This window comes from Hesperophylax consimilis, chromosome 13 (genome assembly GCF_061612785.1).
Source record: "Hesperophylax consimilis isolate HC1 chromosome 13, BYU_Hcon_1.0, whole genome shotgun sequence".
NCBI classification, from domain to species: domain Eukaryota; kingdom Metazoa; phylum Arthropoda; class Insecta; order Trichoptera; family Limnephilidae; genus Hesperophylax; species Hesperophylax consimilis.
In genome coordinates, this window is record NC_142848.1 from 11,873,335 (window position 1) to 11,897,228 (window position 23,894).

Below are 23,894 nucleotides of genomic sequence, written 5' to 3' on the forward strand. Positions count from 1 at the left end.
TATTCCTTAGCACATTTGGAATAAAAAATGTTATGGGCACTTTGTTGTCCGGTAACATTTTTTTTCAATTATAAACAAAAAATTATAAAAAAATCCACACTCCGTCACTGCCATTGGCATTGTTTCTCGTGTTAAACAGCTGTTATTAGCAAGTGTGTCAAAAAGCGTGTTCGCTCTTTCCTACACACTAAATAATAATAGCTAAAAATGAGACGAATGGTGCCATGCCATTTCGTTGTGATCGTAAAAGCGCGCTAATGTAGGTACGTACGTATATTATTCAACTAAACTCAAATAAAATATTGCCAGGTGGGTTTTCAAACTTTGACAAAGGATAAAACAGTGGTGACATGTGGTGAAAATATGAATGGTAATTTTTTTATTAAAAAAAAATGTTACCGGACAGCAAAGTGCCCATAACATTTTTTACTCAGAATGTGCTAAGTTGGTTAAAGTTTGTCGGGTACGTGCCGATACACCCTGTATAATCTTTACTGGCCACTCCCAAATAAGCTTAATGTTTCCTTGGATTCACCGACAGTTTGTTAGGAAACTAGTCAATTAATTTGTTAAAGGCCTGCAGTCCCGTTTATAGCAGGAATACGAATAATTTGACAAGATTTTTAATAAAATAGCAATATTTTATATAAATTAGTTTTCTCCGTGCACATTTCAATATTTTAAAAAGAGATTTGTTATTTTTAATCAAATCGTAATTCATTCAATTAAAATGTATTTCCATTTACAGTGGTATTCATGCATGATTTTTTTTTGCTTATTGTATTGAATTTTGTTACATACATAGTTTTTAAAACGATTCATTCTTATTAACTAAACATTATACTTGTAAACTGTGTACTGTTACATTTATATACATGTATGGCGGGCTTCTCATATAACCATGACAAAACGTATTTAAAAAGAAACATATATTCTGTAACTTAATTCATTTGTTTCCGAATCACAGATATCTTGTGAATGAATTTCATAGTTGTAACGATTATTTTTTGGTGAAATCAAAAACTTTAGTGCTGTATTTTTATCTTATGACTCCATGGTTGCTGTCGCATTTTCATAAAAGTATAACTTCGAAAAGTGTTCGAAAAAGTTTGTTTTGTCCAAATATGATTAATTTGAAATATGAATCTCACAATAACTAGAGAGTATTTAATACTCAGGATGCAAGCAAGTATGTTGAAATAGACATTAGCTGGCAATTTTTATTGATAAATTGATACTTAAAATGAAGCACAGATAGCAGGTGGGCTCTACGTACTACAAGTACTCATTTAATCGCTAATTGAAGATAAAGTTGACGAGTTGTAGGTTAATTGAAATAAATAAACTCAATACATTTTCAGATATACACCACATTCTGCGCTCATATCGCGAAACTTTGGAAGGGGGGGATTATTCATGAAAAAATTGTGGACTTTTATTTTATTAGTGACAAATAAAAAGTTATGATTAATCTCTTGCTTTTGTGTGCTTGGTGAATTATAGCTATAAATTGGTGAATATACAATGTTCTGTAAATACACTACAATTATAACTGTACAATTGGTGTATTTACACTCTTAATCGCAGTGGTTTTACGGCATGAGTATCGAACATGGTGTATTTACACCTTAAATAACTGTAGTTTTGCGGTTAGAGTATGGAACACGGTGTATTTGCAATATTAACGACAGTGGTTTTGCGGTAAGAGTGTGGAACACTGTATATTTATACTAAAAATGAAAAATAAATTTTAAAAATGAAAATAGTTTTGCGGTATAAGTGTGGGAGTTGGTGTATTTACACAATGAAGGTGAGTAGTATTCGGTAAAAGTATAGAACATGTTGTATTTACACTATTAATGACAATAATAGTTTTGCGGTTCAAGTGTGGGAGATGGTGTATTTACACAATGAAAGTATAGAACATGTTGTATTTACACTATTAATGAAAATAGTTTTGCGGGTCAAGTGTGGGAGATGGTGTATTTACACAATGAAAGTATAGAACATGTTGTCTTTACACTATTAATGACAATAGTTTTGCGGTAAGAGTGTGAAACGTGGTGTATTTACAATTCAGATGACAGTAGTTTTATGGTAAAAATATAGAATACGGTGTATTTACACTAGTTTCGACATTTTGTCACACAAATTAATTTGTTATACGAATTAATAAATGATCGATTGGCTCTAATAATATTACAATTGGACATGATATTAGAGAGACAGGTCGATGCATTAAAAAGGTAATTATTAAAATCACATCTATGTTTTCTATAGTGGAAATTATGTCATAATTCTATTACAATAATTATTGTATAACACAAGTGATAAACCACCCCAAGTGCGTTTTACTTAAGAAACCTTAATCTTTAACAATTATTATTATTATCTATAACAGTTTTATAATGAAGTTTAATAGATAGTTGAAAATACCTTATTTTGACAAATGTACAAAGCTAGCAGAAGAAATTCACTGGTAAGAATAAGTTATTTAAATTTTAATAAATAAAATAATACTCATATTTACATTACGAGAAAATTTTATAATTGAGATTTGTCAATGATGTGACGTACTAGAATAAATGTTTATGTGGGGTACATGCATACAATAGTAAAGTTATTAATTAGTATTAACAAAATACCATTTTAAAATTTGTTTTTTTTTTTTTTTTTTAATTTGCATCATTATCATTATAATTATTACATTATTTAACGTATTAAGTTACCATGCCGTGTGATTATAGTAACATTGTATGCGTGTAAGCTCAAAACAAGTCTTTTTAACACCCTGTTTTATTCCGGTTTTCCTGAAATAAGTCAGTTGTCTGAAGAGTGTGACACAGCAACTAGAAAACATCTTAGAAAGAACAAAATAGTATAAAATTCTCTATCTTGTTTGTTGGTTCACCAAGAAGAAACTTCGATCAATCCAAGTTTAAAAGAGATAATCATTTTTTAATAATTGACGATTATAAAAAAACAGTTACTTAAGTATTCGATTATTAGAATGTTTACTTTCTGGCTTGACTAGATTAACTTAAAAATAGCAAGTGATGAATGCATAGATAAGTGTTGTAATCGTTGGATATTAACCAGTTCATTTTTTCCTCTAATAATACTAACAATTATGCCACAATAAGAAAATAACTCTTTGGCGGCATGACTTTGACTTTTTTGTCGAATGACTCTAGGGACGTAAAGCCCATTGGTCCATCAACCCTTTGGTCGAATTACAAGTCGAACAATTCACTAATTATTTATCTAACAGCTCTTGGCCGAATTAAACCTTGAGCGAATGGCTTAATTCATCGAATGACTCCATCAATTTATGCTGTTTTTACCGAATCAATGATTACGTAATTTAATCGAACTTTGAGCGAACGACTTTTTTGTTCAAAGGACTCTTTGTTGGAACGACTATTCTTCGTCGAATAACACGTTTTTGTTATATCACAATATGAACGCATTATTTTTATCCACTGACTTTGGTTGGTTTTGTTTGTATTCTCCTAAAAGTTTGACAATTTGGCACAAACGGGTCGATTCGGAAAGCTAAGTTGTTCGACAAAGTTTGTTCGCAAACAATATTCGACAATCTCCAAATTTTACCGATTAGTTTGTATTACCTTAAAACTCAGGGTGCAACCGACATTATTCTTAAATACCGAAAGGGCTGGCAATTTTCGTTATTAAATTAATAATATTAATGAAGTACGGATTGTAGGTGGACTCTACCTACTTCAAGTACCTTCTCATTAATTTACAAATTTAATAGAAAATGTAACGGTCTGCAGAGCGAAATACTCTTTAAATGTTCAATCAGGCGTAGACGGGTTTAGATATGTTTATATAAACTTCATTTGTGCCATTTTATTACGCGGTTTATACAAATTGAAACCTAGAAATCAATAAATGATCGGTTCGCAGTAGCTACTGGTAGGTGGCTGTAGCCTTACAAATCATTCAGTACGGCCAATTTGATATCCGCGTTACGTTTGCATCATACGTACGTGCTCTGAATTTCGGTCTGCGAGCCGTTAGTATTCCATTTACCCAAGATTTTCGGTTTGAACAACTGTCCAAATGTCATCCGGAACTGGCGGCTCATGGAGCAGTAAAGAATGAAGTTAATGGCCCCATTTATTAGTGCGAGAATGTCCATGAGCTCCCCGAATAAGTTATAGCAATTCACGAAGAAAGATCGTCCTAAAATTCCGCTCAAGAGTCCTAAAACCCCTTGCGGAATTTCTGTAATCAAAAACAGAAATAAAACAGCGACAAGCATTCTCGTTGTGCGGTCTGTTCGCTTGTCTGACTTGGTCTGTTTTCTGTCCTGTTTTTCAGAAGCTGAAGGGCAAGTGTTGTAGTTTCTGAGGGCTACTTTTCTCTTGTTCGCGCTGTACAGTGCTCTGATCAACCAGAAACTGATGACGGTGAGGATCATGCAAGGCAGGAGTTTGATGACTACGGCGTGTATCCAGAAGTAGGCCTTGTACAAGAGGCTGTCGTATTCTGTGTCCACGTGGTAGACCAACACTGTGGTGGAGTTTTCGATGAGGACTTTAGTGTGTACGTTGAAGAGCTTGAATGTCGGGGCGCAGAGGATGGGTGGAATCATGAAGCTGCACAGCACGGCGAGACTGCAGCGCCGTTCCGTGCACAGCACGTGGTTTAGATGAGGAAATCTGCAATGGAGAAGGAATATTACAAAGTGGCTTCACAATCACATACGCATACTAATAACAAAATATTTAGCATTATTTTATTTTTTTCACACAAGATAAAATTAAATAGGGATATACTCAAATTAAACATAATAATTTCGGTGGTGTGTCTCTGTGTCTGGGTGTAAATCCGGTTCAATGAACTCTAGAACTGAGATTTGCTTTTTTTTTTAAATAATAATTATTAAACTCCGGATCAGTGGAAACGATTCAGACATGCAAAATTTTGTCATTCATTTATAATTCTAATATTTTTTTCTTTTTTTAAATATTTATGTGTTTCTTTTGTTTAAAATGTTGACAGATTTCATATTTTTTCAATTTAATAATGGGTTGAATCGAAAGATAAATTGGTGATCATCTATGTAAGGCAATGATTCTCAAGCAAAAAATATTTTCGTAAATGCTTTCAACTTCAAAAACCTCCAATTACTATAACATTCCGTAATTTTTCATAGGTCTGCCCCAGTTACAAATAATGTCAGGCAAGGGGAAGGGACACAATTATTTAAATGTAAATTCACAGTATAATATTGTAATGACATTTTAGAAGTCATAAATCTTTGCGACTACGCAAACAACTTTTTTCGTTTCGAAAAATAGAGGTGGACAAACTAACCAAAGCAATTTTATTATTCACATTGCCGAATCACGGACTTTCAAGGTAGATACTTTATATTGTAATTAATCACTAGAGGAAGCTTTTTCTTGCATGGGTTTTCTCCCCATTCGTTTCGAAATGAATAACATGACTTAACCCCTGGAACGCCGGCCTCCCGCACCCTTCTATTACTTAATGTGCCAGGGCTAAAATTGCCCGCTTGCCCGGCTGCAATTGTCCGCCGTACGCTGCCTAGTACTAATTTCTTAGTAACTTACTTGTTTTTCTTGTAAAAACGATATTTTGTAAATTATACCGTCTTACAAGATAGTTTTTTTATGTATTAAAAAAGGGTGTATTTGTCTTAAGTATTTTCCCAAGATTAAGTACTTTACATTTGAGAGTGTTTTATTTTCTCTCTAACGTTATAAAAAAATGTACCTTGATCGAAAATATTCTTGGGTTTTATTATATTTCTCATAAGGCGAAAAAAAGTGATCTTCATATAAAAAATAAATTATATTAGACTTTTCTTACATAAATACAATATGACTCTAATAATCGGAAATATTTTTCACTTTCAAAAATATAAAATTAATATATTTAATTATTATTATACATTATTTCCTTGCCAGGCATATTAAAACATATTTTCGTATACAATAAAACCGTGAAAGTGCTGTGAAGTACTAGAGATAGAGAATTCGTCGGGATACAAACGACGCATACGGTAGATTTCATGCACATTAAGAGTTGATTAATAAATGATCCAGTCTCAGGCCAAAATTAATCAATCTGCTAAATTTATCTATACGGGGAAGTATTTTTGATATACGTTTTTAAACTGATATTTAACCCCTCCAGCTTTTTAGGGTCATATATGACCTGGCGTCCATATTTTATCTTTTTTCTATCATGCGGAAATACGTAATTTTTTGACGTTAGAAAGAGAAATAATAATTCTTTCCAGTCTGACAGAAATGAAAATAAATTTAAAATAAATTTCCAAATGCCAGTAATAAAATCCTAAAAATAACTTAAATTAAAAATTCTTAATTATTTCGCGCAGCTGTCGTAATAATCGGTTTAATTTTAAAAATATTTTTTTTATTTTATTAACGAGATAAAAGTGAAGTTACAGTTTTATTACAAATTCCTCAAACAAAATGAATGTGTTTTCGTAATATCGAGTTCTCTAAATTTTCATACGATTGGGTAAAAATATTGTAACAATGTGGTTAGCGTTTTTGACAACCTATCGCGTTTGATATTAAAATTTTATTATTTAGAAATAGTTATGATTATTTTTAATGCGTACACCGGAATTTTTTTATCTAGTTTCTAAAACAGAATTAGTTCTAGAGAAAATTTAAAAAAAATGTATATTTCGCATTTGAAATACACAGAAAACATTGCAAACTAAACAAAAATGTTGAAAGTAAAAGGTTGAAAAAAAAATATATATATAATAATTTCACAATAATTACACAAATTATTTTTATATAATTTTTCGCAAAGTAAAGAAAAATTATTATCACTTTTCCTCACTATAGAAAGAGAGGGATATTGTGTTTGGTGAGGGTTTCAAGCTAAAATAATGAAATCATGCAGCAATTAAAATAAATATTGTGAATTATTATTATTACAACAAGATTTTTGTATAACAGAATACGAAGTTTAAAAAAAAAATAAGGTATTTGAACTGTTATACTCGTAGATAGTAGTTTTAGATATTTTTTTCAATTTCAGCTGAAATTCATTAATATTTTAGATATTTTTTAGATATAGAAGGAAGGTAGTTTAAATAAATTATTCATAAATGAGGATTTTTTAATATGCTTGGTGGCTCAATTTAGGGATTTTAATGTTATTCTGATATTTCGCTGATGTATTAAATTGTAAGTTTTCTTACATTTTGTCCATTTAAGGTGCACTGAAAACTGTAACAAGGGTTAATTTAAATACTGTAAAATGTAGCTGTTTTTTATAAATTTGTATTATTATAATTTAAAAAAAAATTTAAATACAATTTTTTTTTTCATATTTTCATAATATTTTATAATTTTCGCTAGGTGTTTTGTATAAATTGTAGTAGCGCAGACAAAAAAAAACTGTTTTGAAAACTTCGGTATAATTTGTAATTATGTATAATATTTACTAAAAATGTTATCAAAAAAACAAATTTCGGTTGTGTGTTTGAATGTAAGTTTGATTCAATGAATTCTAGAACCTTTGAATTTATAAAGCGATAAATAAAAACTCACTCACCAGTAATATAACATTTTTAACATCTTTTTTTGCACAAAATTCTTTAGTACTTTTTAAAAAGTACTTTAGGTAGGTACATTGTTAACGTTAAAATTATTTTAATAATTTTCTCAATTGATACTTAACTAAGATGGTCGAGAAATTTTTTCTTTATTTGAATAAGTAGTGTTTTATTAAATATTTTCACAACAGTCGCTTGAGCTTATTGATTATATTCTTACATTACACATTTTACGCATTTACATTATCTTCCTTTCAAACCATCTTCAGTAAGCTTTTTCTTCTTTTTGAACTCGTATACCGGAGTCTTCAGTAGATATGTATTTAAGAACCTACTTAGGTTTTATCTTTCTTCCTTTTTTACCTTTTTTCCTCCCTACATATCTTTTGATTTCAGAGGAAGTTTTGGTTTTGGTTTATTAAATAAGAAAAAAATTGGGAACACACTTTTTTAGAAGCGATGTCTACTGTTAACAGTACTAATAGTGATTTATTTAGAAGCGGCGTCCACTGTTCACAGCACTACTAGAGATTCGTTTAGAAGCGATGTCTACTGTTCACAGCACTACTAGTGATTTGTTTATAAGCGATGTCTAATGTACACAGCACTACAAGTGATTTGTTTAGAAGCGATGTCTACTGTTCACAGCACTACTAGTGATTTATTTAGAAGCGGCGTCCACTGTTCACAGCACTACTAGAGATTGTTTAGAAACTATGTCTACTGCTCCAAGCACTCTAGTGATTTGTTTAACAATAACAATTAAATTTCAATTTGAAAAATTTATGTGAGCTTTTTTAGAGAAAAGTATGATATTGCAAAAGAAGTCGGTTCACTCCATTCGAATTACCCAATTGCCTTTGCAAAAAAGTCATAAGCTCCAACGGCGGTGAAATAACTACTCCTTGGGGAGAGGTTAACGCGCGAATATTGCAAAAATAATATGTTTTGCTGAATAATAGTTTTTACAATGTGACATCTAATGGGGCGCACTGGAATTAAGTGCTCGTAGATTATCTGATATCAGATGGTTATGTACCTTACAAATCTCTAGCGAAAAAAGTATAATTGAATACTCCGCCTTACCGAATGTTCTCGTATTTTAACGCTAAGCCACTGAGAGCGAGTAAATTAATTCACTTCAATTAATCTCAGTTATCTTTTGAACAACGCGTGTCCAAAATAATAGGTACCGACGTACAGATCAAACATTATACTTACATATGAATATAAACATATATGAAAATTTTATTTTCACTATTTCGTGGTGTAATTACTTCAACTCGGAAAGTTAAACTAAGGAACTTGAAAAAAATCAGATTTTTCGAGTTATGCACAAAACCATACCTTTATTTCCTCGCCCGCGTATGAAAATAATACGTAGCTCCATTTTCAGAACAGATTTATCAATTTCCATATGGTATATACATATTCCCGCGTCCATTTTCTAAACCTACCTAAGTGAGCGATTACCAACTGAAATAAGATTACCGACTGACAATGAAAATTATGGTTTTTAGCGAATAATATATTTATGTTAGGGTAGTTTCCGTGGTCGAGGGGAAAGGATTTTGTCTAGCAATCCTGAGGTCGCGGAGGCGCGTGCAACTACATTTTATTTATTTTATTGGAATAATTTAATGAGTGAAACCACAAATTCTAATGTTTAATTATTGAAAATTTGAAACAGAAAATTCAGAAAAAAATTGGTTACATCTAGGACTTTAGCCCAGGAGCTTAGCATAACCCGTTAGCTCAGTTTGTAGAGCGGCGTCTCGGCAAGACTTGGGTTGGGGTAAAGTCCTAGATGTGAAGAATAGCTACGAGCTAGCTCGTAGTTCATAGTTGGTGTAAAAAACCGCTAAGAATAATCATGACATACTTAGTTGAGAGAAAATAGAGGACAATTTGAAATAAAGGCCGTAAAAGTATTTAGGTACTTCTTAATGAAAAGCTTAGTGGGTTAATCAAATAAAAAGCCTGTACATAAAGGGCTGATTAAAAGATGAACAAAGATTTTGCTCGCCGCAGCGATGGTCGCATCTTTTGTAACAACTGACTATTCATAAATAATGTTGTAATTTATTTAGAAGCCAGTTAATGGTTCTTCTGAGATATGCATTTTTGGCGATTATTCCTATTGTGCAGTGAGGAACTGTTTTAATTCATCTAAAACATAAATAAATATCATTTAAGCATCCATCTGAAAAAAGGTATTGCAGTTACAAATTCGTATGAATTAATTTAAAAAGCCTCGAGCAAACCCCCTTTATTAGAGACTTGTGGGGTCTGAAGATAATCGACTTTGGTGAAATTTCCTACCAACTTTTCTACCACGAGGAGAAGAAAGTAAAATAAAAAAGCGGATTTTTAATCAAATTAGTTCTCGGAGATACTTTTATTTCACCTTACATAGTATGGATGAGAGGTTAATTAAATATAAAAAAATATTTAAGCCTAAAATAATCGTCCAATTTCTGTTGGCAACAGACGCAAAGATAGAGACGAAATTAAGCAAAATATTTCATAAATCGTCAAGAAAAACAAAATTGAAGAGTTATAAAATTAGAGGTAAAATTTAATTAAATTTTTTAATTATTCTTTTAGATCACCTGTCGGTTAAGTGTCTTATCTGGGAGAAGTTTCTGCAAATTCATGTAAAATAAGTTATACAAAAAATCTGTACTGATAATATCTTTTTAAGGCACTAAAACATTTTTTCCAATTTTTTGTCAAAATTAAGTCCTTTTCATAAATTATATTGGTTTCTGACTTAAGAAAGCTTTGACAAGATATACTAGTTTTTCAAGCAACCTTAATTCTACAAGCGACTTTTTAATTAACGCTGCTGACACCAAAGATTTGACACCGTCTATCTGAACGTCCAATCGTGGGCCGCGGGGTTAATAAGTCGCAAAAATACCTACCCGCCAATTAAAATGTTTTTTTAATGAAAAAGTATTACTTCGTTTTAACCATTATATTTTTTTATCGACTGATTTCGGAACAAACATTCCTTCCTTCGTTAAAATATCGTGATCATTGCAGAATCGTTAAGTAGTTGAGTCGCTCTGTTGATTGGCGCGTTCTGATTCCTCGCTTTCAGAGTATCAAAAAGTCCATGGTATCTTCCACAAGTATATTTGTTAGTCACCTTTTTCAATGTATGTGCATTAAATACAGTTCCAGGGATTAGTTTGAAATTTTTTTTACTTTAATATGTTTTTCGGCGTGCTTTTAAAATGTAGAACTCGAGCATTCCTGTTAAGAACAACGATGAATACAGGAAAAGGTAGTACGTATTTTATATCATATACAGGTAACGCATAAAACTCTTTTATACTTTTCTATTTAAAGGATATAGTTGTGTTCAGAAGCGGCCCAAATATTCTCCATTGTTCCAGAATACTGCGTACGAGGGTTTTTATATATGTTTTCCGTTTTACGATTCTGTTAGAAAATGATATCGCATGATGAAGAACAAATCCAAGCATTTTGTTGGCGCGGGAGACAATTTAAAATTGGGAGAGATTAGCTTCGAAATTCACGTCAAGGTCACGAATCTAATTTTTACGAGTATTTTATTTTACGGGAATCTTGTTAATATGACGGCAATGCATTTAAGCATCCGCTTAGGGGATTTGTTTGGTTCCGGCGATTTTACAAGAGAATCAATATCATTCTGCAGAAGAATTGAAACGATGTGACTTTAAATAGCTTTAAAATAGGATATCATCGGCGAAAAGGAGATATTTTGCGCAATTAATGATCTTGCTATATAGTTAATGAATGAAAAAAAGAGGAGGGGTCCTAGGTTGGATCCCTGAAGAATCTAGGAATGGTTTTGTATTCGTGGGAACGATGGTCCGTAACTGACATACTCACGACGATTGCGTAAGAAGCTAGGTACGAAAGCGAGAAAATTTTGAGAGAATCTGATGTCAATCAATTTTTAATTAAAGAAGAGGTTTACAAACATACAGTTTTATTCCGAGATTGACGAAATTTTGAACACTTGAGCTTCAAAATAAGAGGAAGGTCACTGTTCATATGAAATATCAAAAAATCACACCTCAATCCTCTTTTCCGATCTCTTAAAAAAATAAAATATTGAAACGTTTTGATGAAATTTTGTATACTTGAAGTTACTGTTACTAAGTTAAGTTACTAAAAGGAAAGTTACTGCCTACTTCTGATTTCGTAAAACTAAGTGTAAAGCTGGGGCGACGCCGGGAACTTCATCTAGTAAACAATACAATACAAATATAATTTCATAATCATGATTTTTATGTTACCATGTTAACTACATTCAAAGAAACTACTCGTTAGTTCGAAAAAAATGTGTACTATTTCACAAAATTGTGAACGTTCCATAATATTACTGAACTGTTTTTTTTTCCAAATGTACACTCCTCTTTCATCCACAAGCAAATTATTTTAATGTACACTCTTTTTTCCAAATGTACACTCCTCTTTTATCCACAAGAAAATGCTTCTAATGTATACTTCTCTTTCCAAATGTACACTCTTTTTTCATCCACAAGAAAATGCTTCTAATGTATACTTCCCTTTCCAAATGTACACTCTTTTTTCATCCACAAGAAAATGCTTCTAATGTATACTTCTCTTTCCAAATGTACACTCCTCTTTCATTCTTAAGAAAATGCTTCTAATGTACACTCCTCTTTCCGAAAATACACTCCTCTTTCATTCACAAGCAAATGCTTCTAATATACACCCTTCTTTCCAAATGTACACTCCTCTTTTATCTATAATCAAATACTTCTAATTGAGATTACCAATTATTATAAAATCTGTCGAAAATTTGTATTAATAAAAAAAGAGGTATTTTATAATTCAGGGCACAAAAGGTTGAGGAAATTTATTGAAAATTACCGACATAATTCTATATTGTTCTCGCCTGCTTCGTAGCATAATGTTTACTATGGCTTTTATTTAATTAACTTTTTTATCACTTTTTTTCACTTGTGTATTTGATATTACCGTTAGATTAAAATGGAATTTGGTCTTACATAATGAACTGTTTGAAAATTAGATAAAATAAACTGTTTTCATTAAACTTTTACCTTGGGTTGTAATATTTTTTTTCGTGGTGTCCGAGGGTTTGAATTTTATTAGCAGATAAATTTATAGAATCATCAAACTTATTCCCGAATTTGATATTGCTGCCGAATGATTACTTTGTGTTTTATTTCATTATTTGTTGAAATAATCTCTTTCCTAATTGTCTTATTTGTGAGTATACCGCACAAGAGTCCCAACAGGCAGCCACAGATTAAGGGTAAATGTTGTGAGACTGAAGGTAGGGAGGGGAGGGAGATGCAAAGGATGACGGTCGGGCAGTATCTGGCTATTCAGATACGGACACCAAATACGGCTAAAGCAATTTCAAACAACAATTAAATTCTGAATGGTGGTCTTTCAGCAGGGTGATACAGAAAATATCTACCACTCTGGAACGTGCCGCTAATTTACAATATTTTGTTTTGAATGATTAAATTGTGATATAAAACAAATAAATAACAATATAAAAAAAACTATAAGACAACAAAAATAATAATAATATTATCGGTCTTATTCATAATTTATTTGAAATCTACCGCGAAATAGCAGAGTTTCGACCGGCGCACAGTGGTCCCAAATCCCGATCTAGCTAGACAAAAATATTTTTTCATGGCATTTGATACAAAAGGGTCACAATGCAATAAAAAAAATACTTAAAAAAATATACATTTATTTTAGCCATTGTTACAGATTTTTTAAAACAAAATTAATTAATAATAAAATGCCTATAGTATAATGGTTCGGTTAAATCAAAACGAAGCACTTATTTTAAGTTATTAGTTAAAAATATTTTTTTAACATAATATAAGAACAAAACCGAATGACATTTTTTGTTTATGAATTACTGGCCGAGTCACTATCGTCACTACTATTAAATGCTAATGTTCCAACATTGGCTTTGTTAACAGACTTCTGTATTTTCTTCGCTAGAACTTCTGGAATCGATAATAATTTTAAGACACCACTAGGTAAGACATCGCAATGTGTTGTTGATATTTTGGCAGCATCCTGTTTTCGATGTGACCTCAAGCTAATTTGAGTAGTATAAGAGAGTTCTTGTGGACTTTGAGAGTTCAGAAGACATTTAATTTTTCTTCTTTTGCTTTTTGACGAACATTAACCAAATTCTTTTTTCTGGTCTACTACGTAGTCCCTCATCACGCGTCTCTACAGGATGAATAAAAACTGTGTTAAGCCATTTTGCGTGTTTAAACTTCAATTTTAAAGTACTTCTTCCGACTCCAAACCATTTTCAAAATATTAATATAAACGAAGGGATTTTTTTCTTAAGTAAACTATCCTCGAGACTTTTAAAACTGTTTTTTTTCAATAAATATTTTATATGTTCATAAACACACTGCCGTATTGCAGCACAATTCAACTTTGACGTGCCCTTTACTTCTAGAATCTCCAAAATATTCAAACAATAGATTGTAGGTAGAGGCTATGTAAAAGACAAAATAGCAAGTTTGAGCAAACAAATTTTATAAGATATTATACATAAATAATGGTTTTATATGAAACTAGTTTCGTTTGGTGGTACAACTCGGTACACGATTTTGAAAGTTTAATCAAACTTTGCCAAATAATTGTAAATATTGATATCTTTTTCACGATTTTTAATTAATAATGAAAGTAATGTTGAATAGGCAAATTATAAAATAATTAAATCAATGTTAAAGAACATACAATATACTTCAATTTTTAGCTGTTTGTAATTTCTCTCCAATTTCAAATAACAACACTAACGATCGAACAGCGTGCACACCCGAAAGCGACTGACCGCTGGGCGAAAGATTGGCACATCCGAAGTGTCTTGTTTACAACGTTGCTACGTATTGCGCGTATTGTTTTAAATTTTTTATCGTTGTGAACATAATACTATGGACATTTTTCAATGTTGTGAGAATATTTTTGTACATAAATAAAAACATCGTTGAAATCTTTTTGTCTAGCTAGTTTCCTCTAAGGGAACCATAGTGCGGCGGCGCCGAATGACGAGCAGTGACATCTATTGTCTCTAATCGAAGCTTTCACTCACAAGTCCATACGATTCGCTGGGTCAATTTAAAGAATGTCCCCGGCTTTGGCATATTCTGTCCCTATGCGCTCCATAGAATAAACGAGATGGCACTATGTCTTTCGTCTTAGTAAAAATTAGGTCCCAAAGAAAGCTTAGGGACGCTTAGGTCACGGCCGTAAGGGAGACTTATGAACTTATGTTTTAAAGAGATGGTGACATAAACATATGTAGGTTTTTCATTTTACACGCTTGTCGTGAGTGGAACAATGGGTGTTTTTCAATCTGGAAAGGTATGGAATAATTATTTATGTTGTTATTGATGTAGAATGAAGCTGACGAATGAAACATTCATTGCAAGATTATTATGAAATAGAATTGCGTCTAAATATAAATGAAATTGACAAACGTCGCGTCGGTTCGCGCTACGGAACCACCATACTCTTAGCTTTGAACCCAGCATCTTTGGATACTGTGGACGGGCGTTTCAAACTCTTATTTTATTTACTTTGTTGTGCACAACTACATTAATCTCTTAAAAATAATTTGCCGTAAGTACATGGATTGTGCAGTTATTTCCAATTTAATATATTAACATTATATGTACTTTGAGTTGCGGACTCATGACGTACCTATCTACAAATTGATATAGATAATAATAAATGGACATTTTCACAAAATCAAATAAAGATTGGTCACACATTTATATCAAATGACCTACTACGCCTGGATCCCTAGAGCCGCCTCTGATCCTCTGAATTTTATGTTTTAAAATAGATTTATTACAGTAGAACACGTTTTTTACTGGTAAATTTTTTTTAATTCATCCAAACGCGTAGTTAAAAATTTAATCATTATTTTCTTTTATCTGAATCACAAAGAGAGACTTGCGCATTTCAAATTTCGACTACTGTATTAATAATTTATTCTGTTTATCTGATACTGCGAATTTTAATAACCTTTCTCTTTGTTTTTGGTAGTTTTTCCAAGAATGTTTCTGTAATGAAAAAGGGCAATATTTAATCAAAAATAAAAAAAAACAATCTCTTTTCTTTGTAATGTCATTTGTACTCAAGGATGCTAAACCTATATGTCTAACTTGTACGAGATCAGTTCCCTTTGGTTGCTCCGGACTGCAGCTTGCAGGGAAAAAATTGCCCTCCTGATAACCATCTTTCTAAAATACATGAAATGGTGGTTTATAAAATAGCAAAAATCATTTCAACATCATCATTATCAGACACAGTTTCGTATATTTAGTTTATGAACCGTATGCAGTAGAGTGTAGAGTATAAGTACAAGATACAGTACTGGATGAAGGCATCTCTTAGCTAATTCCAATCCCCTTAATTCCATGATTTTCTGCCGCGCATTTTTACATAATGTAACCTATAGTGATTTGTTTTTGGGTTATTATGCCGTGTTTCGCTATCTTCTTCTTTAGCCAACGTTTCGGACAGCATTGCAGTGTCCGTCATCAGGGCAAATGTATAATAACTTATGTAATAACGTGTAATGTGTAATAACGTGTAATAACTTACACATCTGCCCTGATGATGGACACTGCAATACTGTCCGAAACGTCGGCTAGAGAAGAAGGTAGCGAAACACGGCATAATACCCCAAAAACAAATCACCACAATACTTTTGGCCGTGAAAATCTCAAATCATACCTAATGTGACTTAGCCTCGTTTATCTCTTCAATCCATCCCCTTAGGGCTGATATCATTTAATATTTTGTAATTAAAGTATTTATTTAAATATGGTCCTGACTTTGAGAATTCAGTTTCAATCTCTCTCTGTTACATGTTTGGAGGATAGTGATTATCGCCAATTTAAATAGGTTGTTGGCTAAATGGTTCTGTTGTTCTCCAATCCGCAGAATCCAAGGTTGCGGATTGTCAATTCGGATATCTTCAATTTAGTTTTTATTTTAACAAAACTCACGTTACAATAATTTTATGAACAAAACAGATCGCGTACGTTAGAGGAGATTTAGAGCTAAACCAGCGGCTAGACCACTGGAGATAGAATGAAGTTTACAGTGATACCAGTCTCACAAGAATGTGGGTAAAAGTAATGTTGTCATTATTTTCGGAAGATGTAAACTCCCTATAATTTACCCTACACATGCGTCGTTTATGAGAAAGATACGATAAAACAGATCTTCATACGGTATGCCTTCAGATACTTAAGTTCGAAATAAAAAGGAGGTCCCTTTTCAGTTAGGTACCAATGTTACTTGAGAATCCTAGGCCATTATTTACCGACCAAATATAAAATGAAATAATAAACCTGCTACGGCGATTTATTTTGTTTCAGTCTGGCCCAAAGCCAAACTCAGGCTTAGTATTTATTTTAATTCAAGCATAAACGAAAGTGTCTTTTGACCCTCCAGTCAGTAAATACTTCAAAAATTCAATACAATCTTTCTTGAAAGCTTTCTATCAATGCCATTAATTTATTAATATTAGCTTTGCTGCTGAAAGCAACTTGAAAATAATGAATTTGTAGTAATTTTCATTGCTTTTCTCGTACTCATTAAAATATATTACAGAAGGTAGGTAACATATTTTGTTATCTTGGATTCAGGAAAGATAAATAAATATATTAAAAATGATATTTTTTATGTGAAACCGCAGAAGAGTCCCAACTGCTCCCAATCGCCTGGAGCCAGTGAGACTATGGCATCCCAAATCGGAGTTTGTTGTGAGTCTTCTTAATACGTTATTAATACGTCCCTAATCCTGGAGGTCAGGTGGTTTAAAAATCTGTCAGCCACTAATACTGCGGTTTACGGCTAGTATACGCAGTGCGCGTGATTATATGAAAGGTTTTCTACTAACCTGTTCTTATTCCTTCCGTATTATTATTGTGAGTAAGACGTATTATGTTTAATCATTGAAGAAAACATTACATTGGGCCAGCCTAGTGACTCGTCGGTACTTTCCATTCAGCCGCCAAAACTCTGTGCGGAATATTTTCACTAAAATTGAATATGGATCTATTCAAAAAAAAAATTGACTGTGTGTGTTTTAATAATAAGAATATAATTGTTTTATTATCAAAGATTTTTGATTTCCTTTCAGGAAAATGTGTTTTGTTAGTTTTTATGGGAATATGACACAATCGTATTTTAAAATTGTTCAACGAAATAATCTGTATTACTGTTACTAATAAATTCCCAATGAAGCTATATATATTAGATGCGTAGTCGGTTACATAGTCGGCTTGATGTACCACGGGTTTCCATGTAGCAAAATTGTACCATAATTTAAGTTTAGGGTGATAAAATTCATATTTATTGGCAATAAATAATATGATACTGTTGTACAATTTATATTCTATGTCAAAAGAATAGAAACCAGTATTCAGATACGTGACAGAGTGTCAACATGTTTGAGATTTCAACAAAATCTCAAAATGTTTGAGATTTCAACAAAGTCTCAAAATGTTTGAGATTTCAACAAAGTGTCAAAATAATGAGGTTTTAACAGAATATTAATTTTTTGAGATTTCAACAAAGTGTCAAAATAATGAGATTTCGACAGAGTATCAAAATTTAGAGATTTCAACAAAGTGTCAAAAAATGAGGTTTCAACAGAGTTACAAAATTTTGAGATGTAAAAAATTTGTGGTAGTTACAACAGGAAAAAAGGAAATGTTTGAATTTTTAAAATCACCGAAAATATTAAGAGGTTTTGGTTTTGAGTTGTATTTTTGTGTTTGTGGTACACATTCCCACGATAATTTAATTGTTTGACCTCTTAATCATTAAATAGTTTTGAACAATGTTAACTACGATATAATTGATACAATAATATCGTGAAATCATTAGATAAAAAGGGTTAGCCGCAAAGTTGATTCATGATCTTTGTAAAAACACTTTTCATTGGAAGTGTTTGTTTTTTAATGAAAACCATCGTTAAGAAAACTATTTTTAGTTGACGCCGCTGCCTTCAATGTTCACTTTTTTAAAAGAATGACTTCCAAACTGCAATTTATTACTTTATTTACTAACAGAATAAAGTGCGTATAAAATTAAGATAGTTCTTAATAAATAATATCTTATAAAGGGTGTCTCATATTGTTTTTCGTTTTTGATACGTAAAAATAAAACACAATAATGGGTTCAAACTCATTTTCATTACTTTTTAATAACAGAGCAGTTATTTTTATTTATGAAAAACAACCATTTGTAAATGAGCACTATCCACTACTTCATACTCATTTAGCCTGGAACTGGAATTTTCAATCACTCACTAAGGCACTGTTCATGGAATTGCATTGATTTCGTCTGTGATTCTTTGCTTTAAATCATTCAAGTTGGGTGGTAATGGCTTGAAAACTTGACTTTTCAACTAGCACCATAGGAAAAAATCAGCAGGCGTAAAGTTTCGACTCCTCGGCGACTTATTACTCTTTCAGTAAATAAATCGTGAAGAGCAGCTAAAAAGTCATTTGTTACACGTGAAATGGGTTTATCTTGCTGGAAAAATGTAATGCGATTGTAGTAAATCTGATTTTGCATTTCTGGAACCAGAAATCGGCCGGATCAAATATGGCAATATATATCGCCACCAAAAACATTCTGAGACACCCGCTATCACGATTAAATATCTTACCCTGGCATATCACGTTGGTGTCAATCTGAGGGTGCCCTTAGGAAGGTAAAACCGGACAAGCCTAAGCCAAATAAATGGAATAAAGTCATATGTTAAGCCTGTGATAGACTACGCTATATTTTCATGGCTTGGCCTATTTCAACGTATCGCTCGACATACATTCGCAATGGTTGTGTATGGCGAGCGATATGCTGAAATAGACCGAACTGATGCGTATAGCGCAATGTGTCGCCTACCTTAAGGCAATGCAATGAGAAGCAATTCGAAATCATGTGTTTGAAAAATTGATCGCTTAGAAATTTTAAAGATTCTTCAATTAAATTCTGTGGGTTGAACACACGAACACATCTGGACCGAGCTTATAAACGTCTAGTGGATCGCCTTAAATCGATACATAAATAGTATAATAATGAATTTCTGGAAAAAAATCATTATTTTAAATAAATCCATTTTTTAAGAGTTTTTTATGCGATTCCGTTAATAACACATCAAGTCTTCAATTTTTTTTATAAATAACTGATTTAACTTACGACCTGTAACCTTATATAAGGGCAAAACGACGAATCTTTAAACCAAACAAACTTATTTTTTTAGAGAAAAACTAACTAATTTAACCTTTAAAAATCTTTTCAATGGTTTCCTGGAATATGTTGAAAAAGTGTGCCAAGGGAGGAAATGTTTACAAAAAACTACAAGAAATTTAATTGGTACTTTTCCAACTCGACAAGTTTGCGAAATGTTCTAACGTAATTTTCGTTTCATCGTGTTTCTTTTATGAATGAACATGCGTGGAAAAATTGTTGTTTTTTTATAAATTTACCAACGCTTTTTAATATTCATTCAATTTTAAATAGAAAACTCCACGGAGAAAAATTACCGTTAAAAAATATTGCTAATTTATTAAAAAATCTTGTCTAATTATTCGTTTTCCAGCTGAAAACGGGACTGCTTACCTTTAACGAATGAATTGTCAGATTTCCTAACAAAATATCTGTGATAATGAAAATTTTTATATTTTCGAATTTCGTGATTATATTTATTAGGATTAGCGCAGCTGTATGAACACGTGTTCCAATGTATTCTGAATGAACTAATATTTTATACATAAATGGCCATCACAATTTTTAACAGGATTTTAATAATTTTTTCAGTTTTCGCCGTGTAACGATATTATTAAGAATTTATTAAAAGTTTTGTCAGGAAGCGGCTTGCAGTCCCGTTTTTAACCGAATTACCGCCCGCCGCATTCAACAAGTAGCAACTATGCAGATATTGCTATTAATTTATTTGTGTTTAATTGTGTACATTATTAGTTGCATTACTTTCTACATTATATCCTGATATCCTGATTAAGATAAAGTTATAGATTAAAGCACTACGAAATAATTAAAAACTTGTATTTTTTTAGAACCGGTCGGTGGCTGAGTTGACATCGCATTTGGGTCCCACCCAGGCGTAGTGTTTTCAATTCCTCGGCTGGCTAAGTCCTCATCACAATACAAGCAACATTTTCCGCTTACAGTGGTCGTAGTAGGAGATTTTCAAATATTGTCCGGTTATTCTTAACCCGGGAATATATGTCTTTCTTTTATATTTACATATATTTTTATCTAGGGAATTCTCGTGCATTTTGTAAATAATTTATTTCAATAAAGATAATTATTTTATTATGTGCCTCTTTTTTTTCTTTTTTTTTAAATGCATTTTCAATTTTTTGTAGTTGTTTTAAAAATTGCGTGCTATTTCGGCTCTGAAAATGGTCATGCGCTATTTTGACCGCTACGTCACAAGTGCTACGTCACACCTTTGCCGCCGCCGCCGCCATCGGTTTGCAGGATCTACTCAGGCCGGTCAACAGTGACGTCATCGTTCGCCCTTGAACGCTTGATCAATCACCGGGCGTTTTTAGCTGCATTGAAATATTTCGTTCGCGCCTGTTTTTAAAGTCGTTATAACTTTAATAAATGATTTTTGAAAATTATAAAAACTATGTATTCTTGTGTCTGAAGTGTTTCTACATGTGAATAATTAATAATAAGTGATTTTTTGGTGTGAAGAGAATTCCCTATACAAGAATTTTTCTTGATGAGAAAGATGAATTTCTTAGCACCCAACATATTCGAAATGTTAGTTTAATATGCCCAAACGTCACAAAACTTTTTCTTTGATCTTTAATTATGTCCGATGTCTTTTATTTGTTTGATGTGTCCGGTAATTTCAAAAACTGCTAAATTATTACCTATAAAATGTAATGTTTTTTAATTTTTAAACTCGAGGTAACAATTTAGATCTACTGCCTCGGTAGTCGTTCTTATTCTGAAGGTCACCAGGTAAATTTTTTTTTATTCAAATCATCTAAATAAATTCAGTACTATCCGTAGAAGGAGAAAATGTTGACACCTTTAATGGAATCGAATCGAGGTTTAAGTAATTTTGAATAAAACTTCAATATTTGGTTTTTGCAGTTAAACCTTTCTGGAAAAGGACATAGGTTTTTCTAATAATTTTTTTTTCAGATGGTGCGCGGTGATTCTGGGACACTAGAATTTAACGTGTAAGCAATTAGAGTGTCATATCTTTCAACCTAATAGCTCTAATCTGTGGCCTATTCAACTTATCTAATGGCTCTAAGCTGTGGCCTATTCAACTTATCGGTAAATCCTGCCGTATAAAAATTAAATAAAAAGGTAAATTTTTACTTTCCCATTTTTTTTAAACGAAGTAAAAAAAACAAATATTTGATTCAATTTAATGACAATAAATAACAAATTTTCGCATTTACGAATATGGAAAATAATACTATTTAATATTAATTTCGATGGTATAGTCCTTTGTATTGTAACATAGCTCCCTTGGATTGACTCAAAGATATTAGGATTGACTGTAAATGTAATACTCTGCACAAACATTGCGGAATCTATCTTTCAGGATGGACAAATAGAAACGGATAGTGTTAACATTATTATTTATTTTAAATATGTGGGTGAGATGAAACACGAAAATAACACACATTCAACATAATACAGCTAAAAATATTCTATTCCTAAAACCAAAGTTCGTTTTTTAGAAGTTCCGTATTTACGAATAGTTACATAACTTACAACAATTCAATTTGGACGTGTAATTATCGTTTTTGCAAAATACGTTTCGGTGAGTTCTTCTCTTAGATTTTTTTGCAAGAATTTAAATCCAAGATTGTTGTGTAGATAATAGTGAAGTACTATGTACACACACGGTGTCCGGAAACTTGTAGTTCAAGCGGAAAAGTGGTGGCTCACATTTAGAGTCGATTTTGAAGTGCATTCTTTTTAATTCGATCTTTCGCTTTCGAGTAAATTCCACAGTTGGAATTATTGTTTGGGTCAAATTTAAAAAAAAAAATAGATGGCCAGGAGGTTAATGTCAGATGTTAAATTTGTTTTAAAATGCTCCGAAGCAAAGATCTAACTTCAAAAGCTCTTTAACCCTGCAGTTGACGAAAAAAATTGGAAAAAAAGTTAAATAAAAAAAAAATTTTTTTTTTCAAAGTTATTTATGTGATGCAGATTCACTAGTTTCCCGCTTGTACTACGTTATTTATGTGATGCAGATTCACTAGTTTCCCGCTTGTACTACGTTATTTATGTGATGCAGATTCACTAGTTTCCCGCTTGTACTACGTTATTTATGTGATGCAGATTCACTATTTTCCCGCTTGTACTACGTTATTTATGTGATGCAGATTCACTAGTTTCCCGCTTGTACTACGAGTTTACGAACACCTTGTATATATATATACTTTTATTTTTTTGTGTTTTGATTATTATTTAAATACTTTCAACCGAACAAGGTATTCTTTAAGCACCTTACTCCATTACAGCAGAGTCTTTTTTCAGAACCTTGTTGGCTTAGCCGTTCCAAAAGTCACTTATCCGATGAATTATGGTATGACGTTATTGCTGTTTATCGCGTTCAATTAGCAGAGCAAACCTACCCTTAGCCAGCACTGAGCTAGGGAGGCCACTACCCCTCAATACATTACCATTTCCATGGCCGAGGCTCGGCGATCCTCCCCTAATAATCAATTACTCTTATGGGTACCTACCTACCCCGCTAAAACCACCATCGAGTGGAGTGTCACTAAGGTTCAGATATTTCTAGAAATATCTAATCAGAAGAATATATCGTTTTATATCTTTCATGTCAAAGGCATTCTTTTTTGCCCATATTTAACATAAAATATTCATTACCAAGATTGAGTTCGTAAAATTTATAATGAAGATATTAAGCAAATTTGAGAATCCCATGCAAGCAAGATGTTGGGTTCAAATCCTCGTAGCAACTTTTATTTATCTTTGCCTTCGTGTTTTTTTTTTATTTATCTTTGCTTTCAATAATAATATTTAAGTTCTAAATTCAACAAATAAGTATAAAAAGTTTAGAGTTCGATGTTCAAATTTCAATTATCATTTAAATTTTATGTTCAAATTTCGAACTCAATAAAACATTCTGAAGCAAAGGCAGATTCGCCACCTCTGCGCATGTATTACTACTAATGCAGTATTTTAAAATAACGTTATTAAAAAT

The 23,894-nt window shown here is 32.0% G+C and overlaps 1 protein-coding gene across 1 annotated transcript in view; it reads right to left on the reverse strand.

Annotated features, from left to right (window-relative positions):
- Window positions 1–4,003: 4,003 nt before the first annotated feature.
- Window positions 4,004–23,894, reverse strand: part of LOC149418443 (G protein-coupled receptor dmsr-1) — a 39,765-nt gene continuing 19,874 nt past the window's right edge. Inside the window, exon 4 of the mRNA XM_089638499.1 lies at window positions 4,004–4,688. Within this exon, the coding sequence (XP_089494625.1) occupies window positions 4,004–4,688 (685 nt within the window). The remainder of the gene's footprint in view (window positions 4,689–23,894) is intronic.